This window comes from Sceloporus undulatus, chromosome 3 (genome assembly GCF_019175285.1).
Source record: "Sceloporus undulatus isolate JIND9_A2432 ecotype Alabama chromosome 3, SceUnd_v1.1, whole genome shotgun sequence".
In the NCBI taxonomy this organism is placed as follows: domain Eukaryota; kingdom Metazoa; phylum Chordata; class Lepidosauria; order Squamata; family Phrynosomatidae; genus Sceloporus; species Sceloporus undulatus.
The window spans coordinates 67,648,750-67,661,850 of NC_056524.1; the positions used below are offsets into that span (position 1 = coordinate 67,648,750).

General features: G+C 37.4%; 1 protein-coding gene across 4 annotated transcripts in view; it reads left to right on the plus strand.

Moving 5' to 3' along the window:
* DOP1B (DOP1 leucine zipper like protein B) overlaps positions 1-13,101 on the plus strand; it is an 86,317-nt gene that overhangs the window by 14,400 nt on the left and 58,816 nt on the right. For all 4 annotated transcript variants that reach the window (XM_042457449.1, XM_042457448.1, XM_042457447.1 and 1 more), the window contains exons 3-7: positions 4,375-4,556; positions 5,201-5,371; positions 8,064-8,253; positions 10,333-10,431; positions 12,008-12,131. In XM_042457449.1, the coding sequence (XP_042313383.1) occupies positions 4,375-4,556; positions 5,201-5,371; positions 8,064-8,253; positions 10,333-10,431; positions 12,008-12,131 (766 nt within the window). The remainder of the gene's footprint in view (positions 1-4,374; positions 4,557-5,200; positions 5,372-8,063; positions 8,254-10,332; positions 10,432-12,007; positions 12,132-13,101) is intronic.

Below are 13,101 nucleotides of genomic sequence, written 5' to 3' on the forward strand. Positions count from 1 at the left end.
AGAAGAGTCGACTGTACTTTTTCCCCAAAATCAACAGTGGATTTCTGGTTTTCCTGGTTTTATTTTTCTGTCACAGTAGAGTTTCTTATTATTTTGCAAGTTTATTGGACTCATATCTGTTACACAAAATTTTCATATCACGTAGATATTTGAACTGAAATGTTTAATTAGGACCAGTATCAATAGTTTAAATATTATATTAATATAGGTTCAACACTTTATGTGGAAAATAGCACTTACCTTTAAATTTTTACAAAAATGGGTGATATTTTTAGACTTTTGGTTTAAAATGGCTTAAAAATAAGGAGACAGGTTTGAAAAGGGTTGGCATGCTAATTTTAGCATGCCTAATGAACTTTAAAAAGAGTTTCCCTCTCTTCTATTGAGGTTGTTGGGGCATTTCCAGTTTCACTGCCACTGTAGAATTACTTGCACTACTTAGTTCTGTCTCACATTGAGGCAGTGTGATACCCTCTCATTACTGCTAAAGAATTTTCTGCTGAAAAGATAGTCTGGGCAATTTTCACTGACAGTTATTGGGATAGAAGAATAGGTAATGGCAAACAAGTTGCACCTTAATCCAGTCAAGGCAGGTATTGTTGGTGGGAGAAATCTGCTCATTTCAATAGTGGTGGATATTTTTCTTTGGGCAGGTTTGTGCTTCTCCTAAAGAGTCAGGTACAGTGGATCCTTGGTATCTGCTGGGGTTTTGTTCCATGACCCCCTGTGGATACCAAAATCAGTGAATTCTCAAATCCCATTAACTACAATAGAAATGGTGCCCTTATATAAAATGACAAAACCAAGGTTTGCTTTGTAAAAGGTATACATATATACTTTAACACAGTCAGCTCTTTGTTTCCGCTACCTTCAAATCAAGTGCATATACTCCTACATTATGTCTTCATGGAAGAGGGTCCTACACTTGTGGGGTATCAAGAGAAGACTCTTACCGCCCAAGAAGTAAGCCTTCTTGCATATTTAAACTGAGCCTGGGTCTCCATATGTAGACGATGAGAGTATCCTGGGTCAAACTGCAGGGATGAAGCTTCCAATGACCTCGAGAGTCTTGACTCCACAGAGTGAACCAGTTCCTCACCATCTTCAGACATGGAGGAAGGGAGTCTTCCTTACCAGAGGGATCCTCTGTTGGGGACATGACAATCAGTCTGATTCTGGGAACAGTACAAAGTGATGGTAATGATATTTAAAGACTTAAATAGCTTAGACCAGGAAATGTTAGAGACTGTCTATTCACAAACAAGCCTGCATGTGCACTAAAATCAAATGGAGAAGCTTTTTATCCAACTATAGTGGGAGCACATTGATTAGGAGAAGAGAAATGATGGCTGTGCCAAAATTGTGAGATTCTTTGCCCCGGAGGCTAAGCAGGCACTCTTATTTAACTCTGTTTTGTCATACAGCAAAGACTATCCTGTTCAGGCAAGTGTTTGCCCCTTGTAATATTCTAATTACGAGTAATTTTGTACTTATATCACCTGGCTATAATCAGGAACATTGTTGGGCCAGAAATGCCAGTGAGTCTATTAACATTTCTCTAATGTTTCTCATGGTTTAATATTTTTCATGACTTGGGAGGCTAGTGTCCAGCTGTGTAAATTACCATTAGGTTTCAGTACCAACTTTTCCCACACTTCCATTTCCTTCAGTGGGCCCTTGGTGTCTGCTGGGGTTTGGTTTCAGGACCCGCTGTGGAAACCAAAATTGGTTGATACTCAAGTCCTGTTATATTCAGTGTTATAGTAAAATGCTGTCCCATAAAGAAAATGTCAAAATCAAGGTCTGCTTTGTGAGGCTTTAAATAATGTTTTCAAGCTGTTGATGGTGGAATCCATGATTACAAAATCGGTGGGTAAGGCAGGCTGCTGCTTTTAATTACTAGATAATATCTGAACCTATGAGTTGGTCTCACCAGGATGGCATAGAATTAATCAATGTTGATTAAATTAATTTTAATAAAATAATATTTGCTATAAAAGGTAGAGTTTATTACTAGGGGTGTGGGGAAGTGTCTAGACAGCCATGTAAAATATTTGTTAAGGTATGTGAATCGCTCTGTTGAGTTTTCATAAGTAAACTGACCTAAGCCTAAAACAGTGCAGATTCTCTCTCTTCTGTATTTCTGTGTCAGCAATTCTAGGGAATTTTCTCACATGTAACAGATAAATACATAATCAGAGCAGCTAGTGCAGCTACATTTTGAGAATCAGGGTCATACTTGAAAGGGTTGCCTATTCAAATTTTGTTTGATTTCCTTCCAGGCAGGTGTCTGATAGATTGTAGTTACCAGTATTGAGCTTGCAGATAAAACTAACACTGAAAGATTGGTTATTTTTTTAAAAGCTAGTATTGTCTTGATGGTTGACCAGTTCCTACAAATTAAAGTAATGGAAACATTACAGAATTTATCACATCATGTGAGATCTGTTTAAATTTTATGTTACTAAGGTGCAGGACAGACCATCCAAAAAGGACAGTCTCCTGGCACCTAGTTTTGGTCCACAGGGAAGCCACAGGCTCCAGACCGCGGGACTTCCCCGTGGACCAAAAAGAACCCAAAAAAGCAGGTTCTTCTTGCAACGCCATTATGACATTGCAGTGCACCAATGGAAAGGAAAGGAAGTCATTTATGTTTTGTGTTTTTAGTAGGTTTATTTTATGTTTAAGAATTGTGTTTGAGTGTTATTGAGTTTTGATGTATTGTTTAAGTAATGGGTTTTTATTATTATTTTTATATTGTGTATGTTCTTTTTTATAGTGTGTATGTTTTTTTCTTTTTAATGACAATTAAAAAAATTAAGAATTTATCACACCGTGGATTTGTTCTCCGGTAGAACACCCAAATCCATTGATACTTTAGAAACTTCCCTCCAGACAATCAAACCTCCCCCCCCCATTTCAAATGTATCAATTTACCTATACAAACACCTACATGAACATACATATGTCAGGGACCAATTTGTTTGTTCATTTTGCCAATCAGATTTGAAAACAAAAATTTCAGATACTGAGCAGGCACACATTTGGTCTTCCCTCTATATGTCTCAGGCAGCATCTATAAAGGAAAATGTTTTTAAAATCAATTGGGTAGGTGTACCTCACACCTACATCTATAAAGGAAAATGTTTTTAAAATCAATTGGGTAGGTGTACCTCACACCTACCCAATTGTCTAAAATGGTTAAAACCCTCCCACCAAGTTTCTTGAGCCGTTGTAAAACTTTTGTATCTATTTAATGTATCTGTGTAAGTGGATTTAATAAAGGGTAAAATAAAATTGGAATGCAGCTCTACATTAAATTTCATATATTCACATCAAACTGTACATTTTTGTCATGTTCTTATTTTACTCTCAATGTATGTTGATTGCCTTTTCTATTGTGGCTACCAGATTAGAGGTGGCCAAATGTTGTAAATCTGGAAACCTCATCATTTGCTTATGACCATAGGCAAAATATAAAAAATAAAATGCATAAAATGCATAAAAATATACACATATACAGCTAAAATTAATAAAACACTATATACAAATCTCTAACAGTTTTTATCTAATACCCCAAAATTAAAAGCAGAAAATGGTAAAATGTTAAAATTTCATTGCTAAAACTAACATTTCTGTGTTAAAAATTTCCCTCCTAAAATTTGTAGTAATAGCACAGGCACTGAATCTAGCAACCTTCTCTGTAATTTGAGCAACCGAATCCCCAAGCAGGAAGAAGGGATAAAATCTTTCTGTTCTCCCTGAAAATTTTTGTTAAATTTTGGGTAATTAGTCTGCAATGACTACTTTGATAAAATGTGCAAAACAATAAAACATGATCAATTGACTCTATTGCTATTATCAGTTAGTGGGAAAGGATTTGGAACATGTGGTTTCTAGAAAAACTTCTTCATGTGGTGTATTCTGCAGTGGACAAAAGAGAAGCAACAAATTTCAGGAAGACTGGACAATCTTTATTGATTATGTAAATGGATATTTACATCAACTCTGACCTCCAACTGCACAATCTTCTGGAAGGACGCTTTACAGTTAGACGCAACAGATTCACTGACTCCTGCAGAAAACTGCTTATTTAGTTCTTTTTATTTCCTTCTGTTTGTTATACAAAATCTATATAGTTTTTTTCTTTTTCCTTGAAAAAGTTCAATAAAAACTAATTTTTAAAAAAGCTAGTCATCGTTTGAATTATAGATCAAGACTTAATTAATGATGAAGTTGCATATTAAGTTAGGGACATTAACAAGATATTCCTAGGTATTTCAAGACAGTTTCTATAGAAGAACTGCCATAGTAACAAGCTATGAAATTAGTGTTCATGCAAGTAATAATATAATTTCCACCTTTGTTTTACAGGCTCTTCAAAGTAATTTGAAATATTCCCTTTTACCAAGACGCCTGATTATCAGCAAAAGATTGTCTCAGTGTTTACATCCAGCATTACCTAGCGGAGTGCATTTAAAAGCACTAGAAACTTATGAAATAATATTTAAAATTATTGGAACCAAATGGCTTGCAAAGGACTTGTTCTTATACAGGTAATATTTTGTTTTTGTTTGTTTTTTTCCCCTTTAATGGCCACCATTTTACATTGCACACTTATACCCACTTTTTTCAGAGTAAGCCCCCTTGAATTGACAGAGACTTGGCTGCAAGACAACTGGTGTAAGATGGCAATATATGTTCAATTTTAATTATTCACTGGCTGTGTTTGCATTTGGCATTCACACCATGGTTCACCATTATGAAAATGAGAGGCGCAGTGTACCTTGAGTTTGTGTTCTTCCCACTGCTCCTCTTGCTGCAACTGAAAAGGGCATAGAAGTGCCCATTTTATATTAACAATAGTTAGACACAACACTGCAGCTAGACTTAAGTATGGTTTGATGAAGTAAGAAAAATTCTAGAGTTGTGGTTTGAAGTTAGTTTGTTTCAACAAATGATAGCTGTGATTAATCCTTGGGTTTAGATGATGTAAAAGGCTATGATTAAACCTAAAATGGAAGCTAAAGCTTCCAGATTCCTCATAGCTGTCTCAGAGGAGGAAAGCATGAGCCCAAAGCTAACTGAAGCTTGATTAGTATTACATGTGAAGACAGCCAGTGGTTAACTCTTTCCCACATCAATCAAACAAACAAATCTTTCTCTTCCTTTCCCTGTGACAACCTCCACCTACCCACAGCTCAGGCTTGTTCCCCTTGCTGGCAAATGCAGCAATGTCAGTGAGGCCTGTTCTTCTTGGTCTGTATGAGAAGTATTTTCTCCCACTTCAAAAGTCCCTCCTGCCAAGTCTTCAAGCCTTCTTAATTGGACTTCTGCCTGGACTAGAAGAAGGGTCAGAAATCTATGAAAGGTAAATGTTTCTCGCTTTTGGAAGATACTCTGTTGACACTCCTTTTCTTAATAGGATCTATCCATTTCCAGTTGTACATAGGCGTAGTGTTGCAGAGCAGATGTCTTGCAAACGGTTTGACGATGTAGAAGATAAGCTTCTAAAAGAAGAACAGGAAGGGCAGGCGAGACATATAGACTGGGAATTAAGATAGCTTTTCTGTATTTAGTAAAACCCATAAGACTATAGCAGAAAAAGTGCAAAGAGTCAGGTGCTCTTGGTCACAAACTGGAAGGAAATTCTCTAGAAATACCCTCATACTAAAAGACACCGTGGAACTGCAGGGAAAACTGCAAATATTTTAGTTTTCACAGTAAAATGTTTCTTTTATTTAAGAAACTTCAAAAATGAACTCAATGTGGTTCACAATAGTAAAAAATTGCTCAGTGTATGAAAGCATGTGTACCAACAAATATAAGACTATTTTTATGGGGCAGGACAAAAACAGGAACTCAAATAAATAGCCAAAACCAGAAATTTGAAAAAGCAAACTGAAGTGAATAGCATTAACATGGAATGTCTGTGTGCTCATACTTGCATCTACAAACATAGATGAAGGTCTTGAATAGCCACCTTTAACTGAACTGCTAAAAGCATCCAGTACCACCACTGTGATAGGCCTGCTGTATCTCAGCTACTCAAGGAATCTGAAACAAGGCTTTTGATTAGGAATAGGCAAGAACAGGGGGTCTGGGGGCTAATACTCTGCCTCCTGAACCTGATGTTGGCTGCATCCTGACTGCTGCTGTTTGCTGCTTAATGTAAAATAAAGCAGCAAACAGTCCCCCTTTGAAACATGTGTTTCTTGTTTAGTTTAAAGTAGAAGTTCTTAACTGTTTTCAGTTATGTACCTCCTCTATAGAAAAACAGACTTAAACACAATTTTTCAAAGTAACATGAAGGAAATCAAAGGAAAAAATGTCTCTGGTTCATGGACCTAAAGCCCCTAAATTTCCATGGGTCACAGGTAAAGATATTTTTTCACTTGGTTTCCTAGAAAGATTTTCTGGCACACTGGACAGCAACATTGACCTTGAAGGGGCTATGTGTTGGACCTTATGTTGTGTCACGCGTGGCCTAATCCTGCCTTAGATGGTGATGTGAGCTTGCAGAAAATAATGTTTGGAAGAATGTCCTCCCTAAAATATTTAAGTGCCAAACCTTGGTGGGAAACATGCAGCCCTCCAGATGTTGTTGGACTGCACGTTCTGGCAGCCTTACCCAGCAGAAACAACAGTGAGGAATTTGGGTAAAAGTAGCACTTTGCCTTCAGCCTAGAGACAGTGGCATCCAGTGCTGATCAAACAAAATAGCTGTAACATGTTCTGAATGCCTAGCTCCAGTCAGCATCCTGGCAGCATTATTTTGCAGCAACAGCAGTTTCCAACTGCTTTTCAAGGGCGCATGATAGTAATCTAATCTGGATGTAATTCAGGTATTGTCTGTTTTCAGAGATCACTGAACACTCCTCCTTTAGTTTTGCTAAAGCTCCCTCATAAAGAGAGATAAAGGGATCTTGTGTAACATGTATGAGACTAAGAAAAAGAAATTTCTAGCAATTTCAGTTTCTCTGTAGCATTTCTAGAGATTCTCAGAATTCTCTACCATTCTTTTTCTTGCTTAGTCTCAAGGAAGCTACAGGATTCTTTTATATCTCTTTACACTGAAACAGATTACTATGACTATGTCTTTAAAGTTTCAACAATAGGGTCACATAGGGCCAAAACACACTACATAATAATCCAGTTTGAGACCGCTTTAACTACCCTGGATCAGTGCTAGGAAGTCTGCGAACTGTAGTTTTGTGAGACATGTAGCCTTTTCTGTCAGAGAACTCTGGTGTCTCAATAAATCACAAATCAGTGTTTTTGTCATTTTTACTTGAGAGAACACCTCTCTAGGAATCGCTAGGTCCTCCAATGCAACTCTGTGGTCAACATCTGCCAGACATTTACCATAGAATTGTGCTGGAGGAGCTACAAATGTCTAGTGGAGCATTCTCTAGGAATCTCTAAGTCCTTCAGTGCAACTTTTGGTTAAAGTTGACCACAGAGTTGCACTGGACGACCTAGATATTCCTAGAGAGAATATATTAATAAAATCTGTGAATAATCAAAGCCGCAAAAGTCAAAGCTGCAGATGTGGAGAGATGAGTGCATTCTGATTGTCCTTACTTTTCATTTTATAATAGACACGTGGTAAGTTCATCCAGAAGAGAAATCCAACACAATCCTTTAATTGGTTTCCTCTGTTTACTTAGAATCAGTTATTCTATATTTTGCATCTTTACATGAATGTCAAAGGTAATATGTATAGAGTATCCAGTGAGAGGAAAACAGATTACACTGAAATACTAGTGCAGTGGCAATGACAAATTTGTTGTATACATTTTAGCTTAGACAGAGGCAAAAATTCCTCTGCATTCATAATTTTAGTCCCCTATGAATCTGTGTATCTTTAATCCCCTCTTGGTATACAGGTTGTACAGTATAAAAATATAGGCTTTACTATAAAAAATTGAAAAAGAAACTTACCTTTCTTATGATTTAAACAATGGCTGCTAATTAAATATTTGAATCCTAGTTTAATAGATTGTTCACCTAATGGAAGTGTTATAAAAACATAATTTCAACTCTTCTCTTTTTTTTAACAGAACAGATGCTTTGCTTTTGAAGTTGTCTCTAGTAATTGGCAAAGAAGTGTTTTATTCAGCACTGTGGGGGAGTGTACTAGTTAGCCCTTCCATAAGGCTCCCCGCATCACTGTTTGTTGTTAATCATATCAACAGAGAATTATCTGGAAAGCAGCAAAATTATTTGCTGGGCACTGATGCAAAACTTACGGTAGGTTACAGAATGGTGAAAGTGTGCTTTTGGGGAGAATGCCTCCCTACATAAACAACATCAAAAAACAATAAGCAATGGAACTGGCTAAACCATATATCATAGGTACATTCCGGTAAGTGATACTACTGTCTTCACATGAACCCTGTCTCTAGCCTATTGTTATTACCAGCAACAAACTTATGAATAATAGGGGCCATATGAAATTTTGTGGGGTGGAGGGGCATCATTTTTCCACTGACTGCTTTGGAAAGCAGGTGTCGTTCTTTGCTCTCATGCAGTGATTGCAGAAGTAGAAATATGGCTCTTGACATTAACTGAGGAAGTGAACTATGCTTTGTCTTCTCAGTCGGGACTTGTGCCTGCATGCTATGTTCTGCTACCAAAATTATCTTTGGTGACCAAAGAACATTTCAGGAAATTATGTACAGCTGTGGTTCATGCCTTGGGAGATTAGGATCCCCCTGTGTCCACAAGCCTGGGATCCGGTTTTCTGTGTGTGTGTGTGTGTACTCAGGATACATGGTGTGTTGTTTGGCTGTCTCCACCACAACTCTGTTGAAAGTAGGGAGAATTTTGCAACTACAATCAGCCCTCCTTATCCACAGATATTTTTATCCACGGATTCAAGCATCCACGGCTTGAATATGTTTTAAAATATATAAATTCTAGAAAGCAAACCTTGAGTTTAATAATAATAATAATAATAATAATAATAATAATAATAATAATAATAATAATTATTATTATTATTATTATTATTATTATTTCTATACTGCCCGGTGGCAAAGCCAATCTGGGCGGTGAACAACATAAAAATTTACAGAATAAAATATACATAATATTTATACTCCCTTCCCCCCCTTAAAAAATTATTAAACACTTAAATGTATTAAAATGGGACTATAACAATATATAATTATACTATCCTAAACTAAACCCCAAAACCCCCAGCAATCCTCACCATCAGGGGATGGGGCCACGAGAGGAATAAGGGAAATCGGGGAACCTGGGAGCCTGGGAGCCTGGGCCGGTTTGCATGTCCAGCACATAGGGGTCCTGTATAAATGCTCTCTACCAGCCTAGGCTGGAGGCAAGAGGCTACTTGGTTCTATTATGTATTATTTGCATCACTTGGTTAAAAGGCATGTGCTAGTCAGTTTTCCAAACAACTGTGTGATTTTCCTTTTTAGTCAAGCAAGAAAAAAACATTGTCTTCATCAAGAATCATCATAATGACACTTCTGTTGAAATCTTCTACTTAGATTTACTTCTTGCCTCTAAGCTGCTTTAACTGATTTAACTGAACAAAGCCCTGCACAGTAGCATAGTTACAGCAAGCCCACTGTGGAAGAGGCTGCCAAAGGGAGATTCATCCTGCTAGCTAAGCCTGCAGTCCCATTCTTATTACCAGCTATTAAGCACCAGCATTTCTAGCCATGCAGCTGGCTATATTGTGGTTCAGATGGCTTAGATGAGTCGTCAGAGTATGTTCCTCTTTGCCATGTTCTTTGTCTGTCATAGCATTACAGGCTGGTATTGCACTGTTGCATCTGCCCAATTTAACAATATATCTTGCTCTGTTATTAAATACTATTCAGCATATTTCAATTTGTGACATAGCCCAGCAAAGCATCTAGAGATGCTTTGTAATGCTTAGGAATACCAGCCTGTAATGCTTAGGAGAACAAAGATGACAAGAACTTAACCACTTTTTTTACTTATTCTGTGCTGGCAAAAATCAGAATTTTGTCTTCACTGTAGTACTTTATGCTTTTGGCATAATTACTGTTGGGATAAAACTGAGCAAAAATGTCTGGGGAAAAGCACCAGACTATTGTGTCTACAGTTAAACAACAGGAATATTTTCTTTTCTTTGTTTTCATTCAGATAATAACTAGTCATTATTCTGTATAATAGGTAGAAAGAGAGATTTTTTTGTTTCCTCCTCATGTAAATTTAAGACAGGAAAACTTTAAATATGCTAAGGAAAAGCAATCTACTGTGTGATGTCAGACCAACTATATGAATTCATTGTTGCATAAAATTAAGTGCTGTTATTTTTTTACTCTAACACAGATCAAAGCTTTTTGTGTGTCAATGCTGGATTCCAATGTTCTTGTACAAAGAAATATTTTGGAAGTGGTTCTCTTCTTCTTCCCATTTTATTCATCACTGGTAAGCAAGTGACCTCAGTTCAGCTGTTCGTGGCCAGTGCTAAGGCATGCTACATTAACAAATAAATGCTAAGGAAAAATATCATGCTAGTGCAGTATCACAAGGGGTGTGGCAGTGCCATTGCAATGCTACGGTTTTAACAGGGTGATTATGGCCCGTTCCGCACGGGCACCCTAGTACGTGCTCGGCACATACTAGGGTTAGGAAGGGGCGTCTGGAAACCCTAGTACGTGCCAAGCATGTTCAAAATGGCGGCGCCCATTCTACATGGGCGCCGCCATTGTGACATGCTGGACGCTTAGCATCCGCACATCGTGGCTCACTTATGACGCCGCAAGTGTGCCATTGGTTCCGTGCGGTGTCATAAGCGCGATGGAAAAAGAAGCTGGTTTTTGCGCCTTCTTTTTCCGCCGCCGGGAACCCTTGCCGTTTGGAGGCTGAGGCTTCCAGCGGCAGAAACGGAGGTGCTGGCAGACTGCCCTTTTTGGGCAGTCTGTAAAGCGCCTATGTTTCATTGAGAGAGCAGTAAGGTACAGAAAACCACTAAAGAATCCCAGTTCTGTCATTTTTATTCATCTGTTCTTTTTGCTCATTAGTACTCATCTTTAGTGTTTTTTCTGATGGAGGAGTGAAATATTTATCAGTGAGAAACCATATAGTTTGGAACTTTTCTTTCTGAAACATCTTTTCAGAAAGTGAAGGAACCGAATGACAGTCTATGCATTTATCCAATCCTTGCTCCCAAATCAACTTCTTTGGTGCATATCAGATTTGCACTACAATTAGAGAAAAGATTCTTTGTCATTTGGACCTATTTACTCCCTGACTTGATGACTCTGAAGCACACAGTGAAATGAAAGGCAATTTTCCCCCTGTGCCATTGGCTGTTCTGATAGAAGAGGGGGATGTTCCTACCTAACCTCAAATATGGCCACAGTCGGGTCCTAAGTCTGAGAAAACCTGTTCATTGTCCATTTTCTCTCCATACAAGTAATTTCAGGATTATTTTGATTTTTAAATATTAAGAAAAACACAGAAATCAAACTATCCCTTGCTATGAATCTCACAAAAATAGCTGTGTACATATTATGGCTAAAACAGTTAAGAGGGAGGGGGTTAGACACAAAATTTATAGTTTATATGCAGCTCACTGCTACCCCAAGTACTGGAAAAGTTATTTTGCTTTACCTGGATGCACCTAGGTTTATTAATGAGTAGTTCTACAAAGAGAGAAAGATATCAAATGGCAATACTCTTTTCTCTTGCAGTTCATGGTTGAGAATGTTTAAGGACTGCTTGCTTTGCCTTCATGGAAAGCTGAATAAAGCATGGATTAAGGGCAGGGGTTGGGATTTAGAGGAGATGTATCTGTCAGCAGCATGAAGAATACATTTTACTAGAATTCTGTCTGAGTTGAACAAATTACAGTATTACAATGCTAAAGTTAGAAGAGTCTGTATGTTACAAATAGTTTATTTTCATATTGTTGTGGCTTTATTTGCCCTGTATTTCCATTTGGTTTCATTTTTGTGTAAGAAAGTTTACCCATAACAGACTTGTTTGTTTCTTTGTTTAGGATCCCAGTGAAAGTGCCATTCCACTGTCTAGAGCTGACATAGTCCATCTTCTCTCAGCAGCTGTCCAAACTCTCTTAAGAAGAGATATGTCCTTAAACAGAAGATTATATGCATGGTTACTAGGTATTACACAAATTATAGTTGCATTATCTCTGTGTATGCTTTTGTGATTGTATTTTTATGTGTTCTCTTGAAATATAGCTTGAAAATATTTCAGGTCTCATCTGAATAAAGGTGAGCCTGTTGCAGAATGAGATACCTTTACAAAATGTTGTTGTATGTCAGGATATTAAACCAGATCTGGTAAATACTTGTCTGAAACCTGAGAGGCAGAGCTGGCCCTGTTCAGGAAAGTAAGATTGCTCAAGCAGTAGATGTTGAATTTTTATTGTCAAGAAAAGGGGAAGATGCTCTTTTGTTTGTTTATATAGCACCATCGATTTACATGGTGCTGTACAAAGCTAAAACAGACATTTTAGCTAAAGGTGTACAATCTAATATATCAAAGTCGAGGAGTGCAGCTGCTATTCTGTTTCATAAAGCAAAATATCTTCCAGCCAAACCTGCCTAGAGAGCTTCCACCAAATAAAATAGACATGATAGAGCAAGTCATTTCATTCATTGTGAGAGAGAGTCCTGTGATTCTTTTTCCTACATTTATTCATGCCTGTGTGAAGAAACAGAGTGCTTACCATCATGTGATTTTTTTAATGACATGCACAGAAATCTGGAACATTGTTTATTCAATAGTATATACCACCTTCAGGCCAAATAGGCACTCATATAACAGTTTAAGGGTATTCGGTTGTTGTTATTTTTTAATGAGGTAGTGACTGTCTAAAAACACTTGTATTGGCTGTAATCCAGGAATGGATCATGAATTTAAGTCTCGGTACTGTTTTGTCTGAAGTGTAGCCATTTAGAGAATGAAAGAAAAATCAAATCAACATTTTACATATAAATTTACTTCAGATCATAATCTCAATAATCTAGTTCTCCACTTCCCATGCTTTCTGGATTTAGGAATTGTTGTTGTCTTAATTTTTCACTTCTGTGCATTTGGAAACAACTGGCAGGCATCGTGCTGGTTCAA